We start from the raw sequence: 12,495 nt of genomic DNA, 5'->3' as shown, positions 1-12,495 counted from the left end.
AAAAATAACTCTTAAGAAGAAATTTTGGTTTTTTAGAAACATTCATTAAAATGTCATTAATTTTGTATGTCTATTTTTTGAATAGTACAGGATGAATATATATAATCGCATCATTATGACCCCAACCATACTGTCATTTAGTTCAACAAATTTTGATCAATAATACAAATTAATGCTTATGTAAATTTTACTAACAAGTTCAATAAATCAAGAATTTATTCATATATACGTTTTAGATTCTATTTATCATACAATTTAATAAAAGGCAATTACAACATGTTTTATTGTTTTCATTCATCTCTCACAATTTATGTAAGACACGTACAATTTTCATTACACAAATAAGCTCGATCTGATATATACATTATTTACCAAATATATACATATCTAAATGGTCTTTTTTGAGCAGCAAGGCTTATTTGCATGTACATTGAACATAATGTCAGTTATTAATTCATAAACAATTCAGAGTGGCATGGCTGCATTGCTGTATGATGTAATATATAACAAAGCAATATTTTATTTAAATTGGGATGGAATTGGAATATAAAAGACTGCAGGGTTAATATTGTGGATGGAATTGGAAGATAAAAGACTGCAGGGTTAATATTGTGGATGCTTCTTCAATAGCAATCCATGAACACCATGCTTACTCATTTAAAGCATTTGGAGCCACATTAACTTAAGGTAGTTTTCTGGTGAGGATTTTGACGTGAACAAAGGGACGTAACTCTTTAGCAACATTACTATGACGTAAACTATTTTTAAAATATGTTTTGGTTATTAAGGTGTTTACTGTTAAAAAATAAACTAAATATGATGTTTCCATGAAGTCACAAGTGTTTATTTTTAGTTTTAGTGAAAAATAGTATCATTTTACGACATATCGTATATCGGCGCAATGACCGGAAATGTAAACAATGTCGGTCGACTTTTCATGTGATGAGAGCGACGTCTTTCAACCGTCATTAGGAAAATAATATAGAGTCAGTGCACTTGTAATGTGACACTAGAAGAAAGACAAACATGAAACACAAAGATTTAGTTAAACTGACTGGTGACTAGACGGACAGTCCAACTTGCAGTTGGGCAGTCGAGCTCATGATTATAAACTTGTCAACTGGACACCTGCCCTGGAATGTTGAAAGAGTGATCATGCTGATAATTTACGACAGTGTGTTTGGTGATGCAGTTGCGGAAAATAAACCCTGTCTTACATCGATTTCATGTAACTGCCTCTAAGTACTAGCCTAGTACGTAATACTGACTGACACTGTTCAGAATATCTTGGACTAACAAGTTATTCAAAGTGGCAAGATCTAGATCTTCCAACTGACGGCAGTAAATAAGGTACATTCTAAATGTAAGTACATTTACATTTTTATTACATTATCTTTAAACGCAATTACCAAATGCAGTATATTAACAATGTGTAAAACACTTATTCTATAGCTAAAATATTGTACATTGCACACAGGTAATATTCCCATCAGCCCCTCCACACATACAGTTCAAGTACAGTTGAGTACAGTTGGTAGTAGACTAAAGGTTACACCCTTGTGCACACGGAGTGCACGAGGTTTAGACTACGGGTAGACACGGAGTGCACGAGGTTTAGACTACAGGTAGACACGGAGTGCACGAGGTTTAGACTACAGGTAGACACGGAGTGCACAAGATTTAGACTACAGGTAGACACGGAGTGCACTACGTGTGAACACGGTGTCCACTACAGGTGGACATCGTGTCCAGGTACATTGAGACCTAGACAGACAAGGTGATGTGTTACAGTTAGGGATCGGGGAAGAATAAGTTCTTTGAAATATTTTGAATTTGAAATAATACATAATTATAATTTTAAGTGTTTATTTTTTTTATTACAACATCTACAATTTAATGTACAGTATACATAACTATATAATACGATATTTTTTTAGTATACACGAATAAAATCTTTTCACTGCAAAAGTAATAAAGATTAATTTATATTCATTAAGTATATGTCTATTTTATTTTATATCAGTAGTTTCCATTTCATATCTTAAATTGTCTATATTACGTTTTCAAAAGTAAATGTTTTATGGGTAAATTGCATTAAATATATATATATATCATTTACATGAAATAGTAAATACAAGCATTTTCACAAGTCAAAAACAACTTTAAATTGCAGCAAAAACCAGTCCTAATGTGCTTTTGAGACACTTTTTTTATGATAAGCTATCAGTAATACAATCATATACCGGGTAATACATACTCATAGCTTTTAAATAAAAAGATTTGGTGCCTATCAATCAGTTGTCTAGCGATACCCTTGTAGATCGTCTTTCATTAAATATATATACACTTTTATAATATTTTTCTTGCTAATTAAGTTTCTAAAAGTATTGTATGTAAAAATAGCTTAATTACATATTTTTTATTAAAAATTGAACATCTTTAAAAGATCATGCAGAATTAAATCCACTTCAAACTATATGACGTCCTCCACTAATTGGTGGCTAGTCTACCTACAAGTACCCAATTCAGCTTGTTTTGATTCTTAATTACCGGTACACACAATATGTTTATGATCCCAACCTCGCAAGTTATCTTGACCGTATATTACGTCATGGTCCAATAATTATAACTTGTCAAGCATACAGGTAAGCCACAGTATCCAGCTATACAGGTGCCTCAAGGTGACCATAGATAGATAGATGGCCAGAGGGCAGAATCGTTGCCTTCTGTGTTTGCACGGCTTTATGAGAATGGGGGCAGTACCTTTATATAATATGTGATTTTAGAATTGTTTCTATGGAAGTTTGTTAAGACAAACAAATATACTTAACCGTTTAAAAATCATATAGGTTCATGAGTTTGAAACACATAAGTACCATTCTTATTAGATACATGAACATGCTTGTTGTAGAGCCTGGGTAAACATGTACACCGTTTCCCGAGGGGGGGGGGGTAGATTGGGGGATTGGGATGAGGTAAAATCTAGCTGCCAAAACATATAGTAAGTGATGCTGAATTCACCTCAATTATTGTCATGACAGGCGGCCGTGAAGTGGAGCTGACGGGAGCTGTACAATGCGTAAATCAAGCATGTCTGTCACAACCTTGAATTTACCAATAATACATGTATATATTATAATCAATTAGGGATTTGGGATGAGGTAAAAAAACTAGCTGCCAAAACATATAGTAAGTGATGCTGAATTCACCTCAATTATTGTCATGATAGGCAGCCGTGAAGTGGAGCTGACGGGAGCTGTACAATGCGTAAATCAAGCATGTCTGTCACAACCTTGAATTTACCAATAATACATGTATATATTATAATCAATTAGGGATTTGGGATGAGGTAAAAACTAGCTGCCACATTAACTTAATTCAGGTAAAGGAAGCAATGTCAAGTTGATGAAACAAGATGTTACATGGCGCCTCGCCCTCTATAACCACACGCATTTTAAATCACCGCAAGTTAGATCATCCACGAAATACATACTCCTGTCTCTGTTATAATCAAACACACCAAATACTCGTCAGCTTTTGACGATCGATGGTAATAACTACTGACTTCCTTGTAGTAAGATCTATAAATCACTACTTTTCAATTTGCATAAAAAATATTCTTTCAAGAAAAAGATACATATGTAACCAAATACTGGAATCAAATAAAAGACATTTTCCACCACAGACCATACCTCCGCCAGAGATCCAATTATCTAGTGGCTGATGTATAGATCTCTATACAGTGACGCCAGGCAAGAGACAAATCTCTGAGTGAACAAGGCCAGTCTAAACAAGATGTTCTAAGGGTTCCGAGATATATAGACCTGTGGTCACTGCTGTCACACTGACGACGTGATTCTTTATAAGGAAGTATTCTGTTTTTTGAAATTTCAAAAGAAATAAAAGCATGGAAATCAAGTGTCACACTGGCACATTGTAATGATTAAGACAAAGATGTGGCCATGTCATAAATTTATGACAAAATGGTTATGACAATTTGGTTTGAAGTTCTCAGACTTTTTTGTCGGGTGATAACTTGTGGTAATTTTATATCATTTTGAGACTAAACCCATTTTGAAGGTTGAAAATGTTATTCCTGTGACTCACAAAAACACCCATCTCTATGATCTCATGAAATATCCCTGTTAAAATGTCATTCAAATCTGATAATTTCAATATCAAAAGAAGGCACCAGAGGAAAGATGCATGTGTATATAATATTAGCTAATAAAATGACCATTACATATTATTACATCAAAGTGAGAGACAAATAGATTATGTTGATGGGGTGATAATTCCTTTCAAGATAACTTGGGATTTATTTACAACAATAAGATAATAAATTCTGCATTAAGTAATCAAATATATATATATTTGTCTCAGCTATAACTGATTTATCAATTACAGCCGTGACCTAAACTTATATCTTCATCATTTTATGGGGACTTGTTTTCATATTTAAGAATATTTCTTCATTTATAATATCATAATTACCCTGTAACACTTTCATTTTCCATAAATCTTTTAAGTGAATCATATAATTTCTACCTGATTGATTGCCTCATTAATTAGGAGTTTGTTGTGACGCTAAGTGACGTGACATCATGTAGAGCCATGCATGATATCACAGCCGCAGTCTGATTAGGATCCGAGTTACAAATGTACATTAATGAACATCTTAGATGATCTTACTATCTTCTTATATTCCCAAAGCCATACATTCTATGATAACATTTAAATAGAATATCAATATTGTATTGAAGATAATAAAGAATTTTAATTTTTCTCAAATAATAGATAACAATCGATGCTGAAGAATTCAAGTGTTTTTTGTATGAATCATTATAAACTGATATGATCCCGGTTCTAACAGAAATTTCATGGTACTTCTAACTTCCTTGGTTGTTGCCGTCAATTTAATCTTAAACACTTGATGCCCCAAGGGTTTTATAATCAATGTCAAAGTTAATTACAATCCTATGTATCAAACAAGTTGATGTGAAAATAAAGTACGGAACCAATAACAGAAGGTAATAATTCAATGTTTGTATCATTATCTTCCCTCCAGATGGTCATAAAAAACTGTAAGAGTATAGAGTGTAATGAAAACTGACTATGGTAGTTGCTGTGGATTTCCATCCCAGATAAATATCAAATTAGGTTACATGGGATCAAACAGGACCAGATATAACTATAGTTGTCCTATGGTCAAACCAACAATGTACAATAAACATTGAACCAACAATGCTTACAATAACAGACTTTGGGGCGAATAAATGAATGTATAAAGGAAATCACACCTTAAATATCGGGTTTTGTGAAATGAAGCTTAGAGTTTACATTGAATCATCATATTATGTAATGGATAATTTCCGAAAACCTGTCCATTATTAGAGAGAATGGATAGTACCGAGCCCGCAGGGCGAGGTACAATCCATTCTCTCTAATAATGGATAGTTTGAGGAATTTATCCTACTTAAAACCCATCATACCACTACTCACTACCTTGCGTACCCTGTTTGAGAAATGGGACATCCCATTTCAGGAATTGCACAGGTGTTCACTCACCTGTGACAAATAATGGACTAACAATGTTGAGATGCATGCACAGTCATTTAGTTTTACACCTTTGGAGGTACAACAGTGTTTTTGAACATGTCGGATAGTGATATTTTCCTTACTCGGCCATCATTTACATGTAGGGATGTACGCAGCTGTGATTCAGATTGTTTGCCTGTTTGAAGTGACCTATTTATTCGCACAAGGACAGGTGCATTGTCTAACTTTACATCAAATACATACAAGCAAGGTGAGTTTTCGCTACAATTTAAACATAACTGTTTTTCCTAAGAAAAATCTACCATACGCATGTTATAGATATGATAAAAAAAAAACATATCTGATTGCTATGATAGCATTGCACTGGAATACAATGAAACCTGTCTAATCCGACACCACGTGGGTGTTTGGTCAGATTATTCAGGGTGTAGGAAAGTCAGATACTGTTGTATACTATTGTTGCTATTGTTGAATACGGAACAGTTACAGATAGGATAGGGAAAGCAGGTGTCAGATTAGACAGGTTTCGCTCTTAAGTATATTATGTTTAACCATAATCATCAGATTATATGTTATAAGGGTTGTGAGATATCTGATCTAAAAGACTGCATATTATCCCACCTCAGTCAAGAATCTAGAGTTCCTATTCCTCGTCAATTACAAGTTTTAAAAAGATGTAACAAATAATAATGGCAAGAATCTAATTAAGTTTTTTTTTTATTTTCAGAACAGTAACAGCTAGGAAGGGGAAGTAATAATTTCGATGGAGGAGTGAACTTAAATGTAAAATTTTGGATAGTCAAATAAACATGTTTAGTTTTCCATACAGCAGCGTTTTTTTTCCTTTGTTCAAAATAGACTGTCCATTATTTTGGAGAATAATGAACAGTGGCCCTATAATAATGGACAGTGAGTTACATAATGGACTCCTAGGTGTCCATTATGTAATATAATGGTCATATACAACAAAGGAAACTTTACTAGCTGGGTTTTAATTCCAGATCATGATGTTAAAATAATAAAAAGTTTGATGTTTACAGATAATTAAGAGTTTGGTAAAGGCCAGAACCAGGCCTCCTTAAAATTGAACATTCATATCTTGTCTTTAATATTGAATTGATATCAATCAAAATCATCTTTCAAATAATTATGATATGTAGGACCACAGAATATGAATCCCTGACGTGACTAAATAGATTCCATCGCAGTTGTTTCTGTAATTCCTGCCGTCGCCTTGCGCCGAATGAAGACAACCCAAATTGATTTCAGAAGACAGGCTATTTTAGAGACTTCGATGAAACCTATAATAATGCACTTAAAATAAGGACTTTCGAATAACACACCAGTATAGACAGTGCCCAGTTCTGATGCTAATACTGGCAATATAACACAGATGGTCAGAAAATTCAGACTATAGTTCTAGCCCTGCGCTTTAATACCTGGTTGTATTGGTGCTATTATTATTTTCTATCCCAAAACCATCACAAACTTTGAATTCCATCTCAAAACAATAATATGCAATAAACAAATTCTGTGATGCATCAGGTGTCATTTACTATAAATACAATTAGCAAATTAACTCAAATTAATATAAAAAGTTATTTCTGTGTTACCAAAATTTTAGATTCATCATTGACATTACCAACTATGACTTTTTTGCAGACCTTTTTTATTTGCTTGTATAGTTGATTAATCCGAGAACAATGAAAGGAGTACAGTTATGAGTTTTTAAAGCACAAGTATATATCATAATGTCACAGACGTCATGTGTATATATAATTAATTAATTTGTGGAGAAGATATCCCCGACAGCACTTTACGTCTGTAGGAGCAGTGAGTTTCACACTCAGGTTATGGTAATGATCAAATCAACAAACACATTTAAAGGAGGCAATAAACAAGATTCTCTCTTGATTATTTTTAAATTCTATTCACAGAAATATGTCCCCAAGCAGAAATCCATTTTACATGTGTGAGGACTTTTTTCCATCTGTGTAGGAATTGACTTGGTAATGGCATAAAAAAGATTTGGCCACAAGATTATTGTCTATATAGGTTTTTTTTTATATAATGTATCCTCAAACTGAATCTTTAAAACTCTTAATGTACGTAATAAAGTGAACATCCCTCGTACCTTCTAAGTACTAGCATTTAAACATTAAGTTTGTTTTAAAATTCAAGAGATGAAATAAATAAACTAGTAAAACAATATTTGCAATGAAGATATACATGTATCGATGCATCAGTATTTTTTTACAAATTACTGGAGGACTTAAGATTTTGTATGGTTGAAACATACTTAGTCTATATATGATATTTCAGAATGACACTAAAGCTTCATAGAAGTAAAGATTTATTAATATTGCCTCTTACTGTATATATAGTGTATAGTATAAATGTTCATCTCTTATCTTTTTTTGTTGAAAATACATTTAAAAAAAGGTTAAGCTACCATTTTATAATACTATTGATTTGCTACTTTTTGAAAATAACGTTAATTAAATCAATCAAACTTTATTGTATATTAATCACTGTGCATCCATATCAAACTTGATAGATAAGGATACTATTCTAAAAGACAGATTTTCTATGTCCCCTCTACCCATAGTTAATTGTTGTTAAGTCTTAGTCAAGATACCGTATTTACATATCGATAGTGCAGACTCAAACAAGTATGAATCCCTTAGATTTTCTTCAAAATGTTTGTAATGTTATTGAAAATTAACAAGAACACAAGCTACCAGCTACAATAATTGATGAAAGAGTTGCCATGTAAAGGGCTATTTTGTTATAATATTGTTAATATTGATCATCTTAATGTTGTTCTTATTTTAAGAACATCATTTCTGGTCTTCAGAACCTTTTATCAAGTTTTCAAATTTTGTTTATATGTACTTTTTCTGTCACAAGTACCATAGATTTTTCTTTAGGATAGCTAGTGGTTGTTATTATTTTCATTAAGTTTTATCCTAGATTTTCAAAAGTGAATTTTAACTGTAAGGAGAGGAAACCAATCCAAAGAAACACATATATTATACAAAACATTCCTGTCATTGTCTCCTTACCAAATAAATTTCTTTTATCTGCAAAAAGCGCCTCTTTTAATAGATTGTTAGTTAATTCCTAAACGTACTGAAACTTAAATTTATAGAGATATTTCCCAAAACAAGATTATCCAAATAGATTTGTTTTCTTTGGTTTTATTTTTTATTTGAAATCACCACAAAATTTGGTAATTCATGGTAGATAATCTAGTAAAACGATTGCTATCTTGTAACTATTATTTTTTACAAGTTCCATTATGATTCCTATTCTAATTAATTTCTTTAATTTAAAATTGTAATATCATTGTTGGTAAATTGTATCAAATATAGTTACATTGTATGAATATAACTTTAACTTATTTGGTATGATTCTGAAACAAAGTAGAGCATCTTTTTAAAAGAAATGTATTCACTTTCAACATTGTTTCAACTTTGAAATTTAATGTTCCATTGATCTAGCTAAGTGGGCCAAGTTTATGACTAGACAAGTTGAAATGTGAACAATGAGATGGTCATCAATTTATCTATAGTGAACTGTTATCTTTGACAGACAAAGTGTGGCCATGATAAGTTGAAGATGTCCAGTTGTGGGGTCAAACTTTCCTCAAATTTCCTGTCGTCTGTTAGCGATATTTCTGCCCTCCTGGGACGGAGACCTGGGACCAACACGGACCCTCCAAGCCAAAAAAGTGTATACTTTCACTGGAAAATCTCACAAATTCTAACGACAGGCCACTTAAGTATTTACTCAAAGAGCGACATGAATAGATATTTGTATTAGGGTTTTAGACACACGGGAAACCTACCACCGGGCGATACGCTCAATATAACCGGACTAGCAGATGACACATGTGTATGTGTTTATAAAGGTAAAACGTCCCTTTTACAAACTGACAGTTATACAGACAGACATTTAGACACTCACCTGTCATCATACGCGAAATCAGCATCCAAAGTGTTAAGATACAGAATGAGGGCGAGTGAACTGGTCACTATAGTAGTATACTCCATCCTTCTCCATATCAAACCATCGTTTCACTGACAACTGCTGGAGGAAACAACACTTGTTATCCCGCCGCGCGCATGCCCAGACGCACTGTTAAATAGTCTGTGTTCGCTTTCATACTTGAACTATGTAAAGATCCCTTTCAAACAGTCCGTCAATAGTTAGATCTTTATATGTTAGCGTTCTATAACTTAATAAGTACCCATGTACACATAGACCTACAACCCGGTAGGTTGGGCCGTTTTTAAAATCAGAGAAACTAACGCTTGATTGAACATTATTAACTCTAAATATGGGTTTAACAAAAATCATTTATTTTCTGCTCGTGCGAAAGTACGTGTTGTTGTTTGTACCAATTAATAAATAAATAAGAACTAGTTGGATGATGACGCACGACCGCGCTATGATACTGATCCATGTTCTCCGAAAACGACTAAAATTGTACAATTTTTTATTTGATCAGCATAAGCTTACAGTGTAGTTCCTGTACTTTTAGTTACAGCAAGGTCTCACTTATAAATCCTTGGTTACAGATCGACATTCCCTTGGGACCGACATCCGACTTTATTCGGGACAATGTTTGATGCTTGACCAGAAAGGATATTTGTTTTCTTTACCAGTTATGTAATATTCATAACGTACATTATTAATGCTCTGTTTGTGAACTGAGAACTGCAGCAAATTGCCTTTCCACATCGGGACAGTCGGATCTGACCTACTCCATGCACAGTATCCACCAGACGTCACATACCTGTGTGTGGCTATAGACAATACGATTCCCTTTTTAAGATAATGCCGGTGTTTATCTGTATATAGACACTAACTATATCTGGGTTATCATGTAGTCAATATCAGGTGGTGAATCTAACGGCAAACCAACTCTATTACGATTCTCTCTATCTAAAATAAGATAATCGGGAAACAGTATTTAAAAAGATAATTTCGTTTTTTAATCTCCATTTATATAAGCGAAAAATACATTTCAGTCTCATCTGACCACAAGCGTTTGGATCTATAGACATTTTTCTCTCTATATATGTAATGATGTGCTATATTTAAAGTATAGCTACATGTACATACACAGTATTACGTATATAGAGAGAGAAGATGTCGATAGAGCCAAACGCCTGTGATCTGACGATACTTGTATTGCTGGGTTGACAAGGTCGTGTAAAATTAACTTTTCACACACGCTATCAGCACTGTTTATTATTTACCCAGATTGTACACCTCTGGTATATTCTAAACTTTACCGGGAAAGTCATGTCAAAGTCCGTATTGTGATTATAGTCTCTCGTAGATTATAAAATTGTGTCACCAGCATTTAGGGACGATAGATAATAAGCTGTACATTGATGCTGGATGCTGCACTGACCGTGTAGACTTTGGAAAGGCCTTATACAAGGAGATAACTCTCATAGCTTAAAACTGCGGAATGCAACATGGTACTTTAAGTTAATTAACCATTTTTTTTCCGTTTGCCAATAATTGCAAATCACCTAGTTGCTTTATTATTCATGTTGTTTCTTAAAACATGAAAACCAGAAGATTTAAAAGTCCATTTATAGTCTTTGAAATACAAAACAAAGAAACGCATTGACAAGCAGAAATGTAATAACGACAGACTTTTGAATGTTAAAGTAATTAGGAATAAGTTACCACAATCTTCATTAAGGTTAATTAACATGGGGACGTTAAATACTCGTTATGACTGGAGCGTGATTGGAGCCGTCGGGGCCTGGCAGAGGGGCAACAACCTCGCCACTATATTACAGGACTCTTGTTCTCTGGAAACGTATTTCTTACCTTTTCCCCCCGTTTGAAATAAATAAAGAAAGAAAAGACACGTGCTCTATTTGCGCAGATTTCCCCGTCCGTAACCTTGAAGGCATCAAGTTATTGAAAGAAACGATTTCACCTAGAAATAGGACGGCTTCGTCAGGGAAGCGATACACAAAAACTGCACAGATCCAATATGAGTATTGTCAACAGTAGAAACTTTTTAATGTGAGCATCCCACACATACAACTGAAACTGAATGATAAACTTTGTAACTATAATTCGAGTTTCAAAGTAAAATAGTAGAAACCTATATTATTGTATATAACGCGACGCTACCCAAATTGGTACGCTACCCAAATTGGTACACTACCCAAATTGGTACGCTACCCAAATTGGTACGCTTCCCAAAATTGGTACGCTACCAAATTGGTACACTTTTAATATACATGAAGCAGAATTTTCAGTTTACAATTTAAACTGACAATAACTGCCCTGAACAAAAATTAAGGTCATTAATAGTAACTGTGACAATTTTTATATGTCATATTCATTCCTGTTGTTTATTATCTCTATTTAAATATAAAAATAATTAAATTGTGAAAAAATCCGGAAAACGACGTCGTGCGACAATCCTTAAAACGCCTTTTCAAAACAAGGAAAATAACTGCCAAATTGGATAATTTTGACAGATATGTGACTTAAATTAATCAAAAAATGTTTTAACCTTCCTTACATTAATTCAAACATTTTTTATCATGTCCAGACATTTATTAATCAAATCGAATTTAGGAGGTGTACCACAGGGCTAGACCGAACATGTTTCAAAGTTTTCTATTTATAAATATATGCACTGCTGACAAGCAAAACAATCATGAAATTAAAACTGAACGCATCTATTTGTGGCATGCTAAAAGAAATTCAAGCACACGTTAGAAAATTGTAACAGTGTACCAATTTGTGTAGCGTCACGTTACGTTTCTGGTGTACCTGTCTTGTCTCTCCACCTTATCATAATGTACAATTATCGTACAATCAATCTTCTTATTGGGGGGATTAAAAAATGATGACGGACAAAAATATTGCAACTTATAATTATAAAATCTC

At 33.4% G+C, this 12,495-nt stretch overlaps 1 protein-coding gene and 1 long non-coding RNA gene across 2 annotated transcripts in view; one reads left to right on the top strand and one right to left on the bottom strand.

The window, feature by feature from the left end:
* Nucleotides 1–9,762, bottom strand: part of LOC138307923 (protein O-mannosyl-transferase TMTC2-like) — an 82,628-nt gene extending 72,866 nt beyond the window's left edge. Inside the window, exon 1 of the mRNA XM_069248851.1 lies at nucleotides 9,529–9,762. Coding sequence (XP_069104952.1) covers nucleotides 9,529–9,614 — 86 coding nt within the window. The 5' untranslated portion in view covers nucleotides 9,615–9,762. The remainder of the gene's footprint in view (nucleotides 1–9,528) is intronic.
* LOC138307914 (uncharacterized) lies at nucleotides 5,362–6,385 on the top strand. Its single transcript, XR_011206064.1, has 2 exons — nucleotides 5,362–5,809; nucleotides 6,287–6,385. It is a non-coding gene; the product is annotated as an uncharacterized lncRNA (long non-coding RNA).
* Nucleotides 9,763–12,495: the final 2,733 nt, after the last annotated feature.

The sequence above is a fragment of the Argopecten irradians genome, chromosome 1 (genome assembly GCF_041381155.1).
Source record: "Argopecten irradians isolate NY chromosome 1, Ai_NY, whole genome shotgun sequence".
Classification (NCBI taxonomy): domain Eukaryota; kingdom Metazoa; phylum Mollusca; class Bivalvia; order Pectinida; family Pectinidae; genus Argopecten; species Argopecten irradians.
The sequence above is the reverse complement of the archived record's forward strand: the minus strand, read 5'-3'. Positions and strand labels throughout refer to the sequence as shown.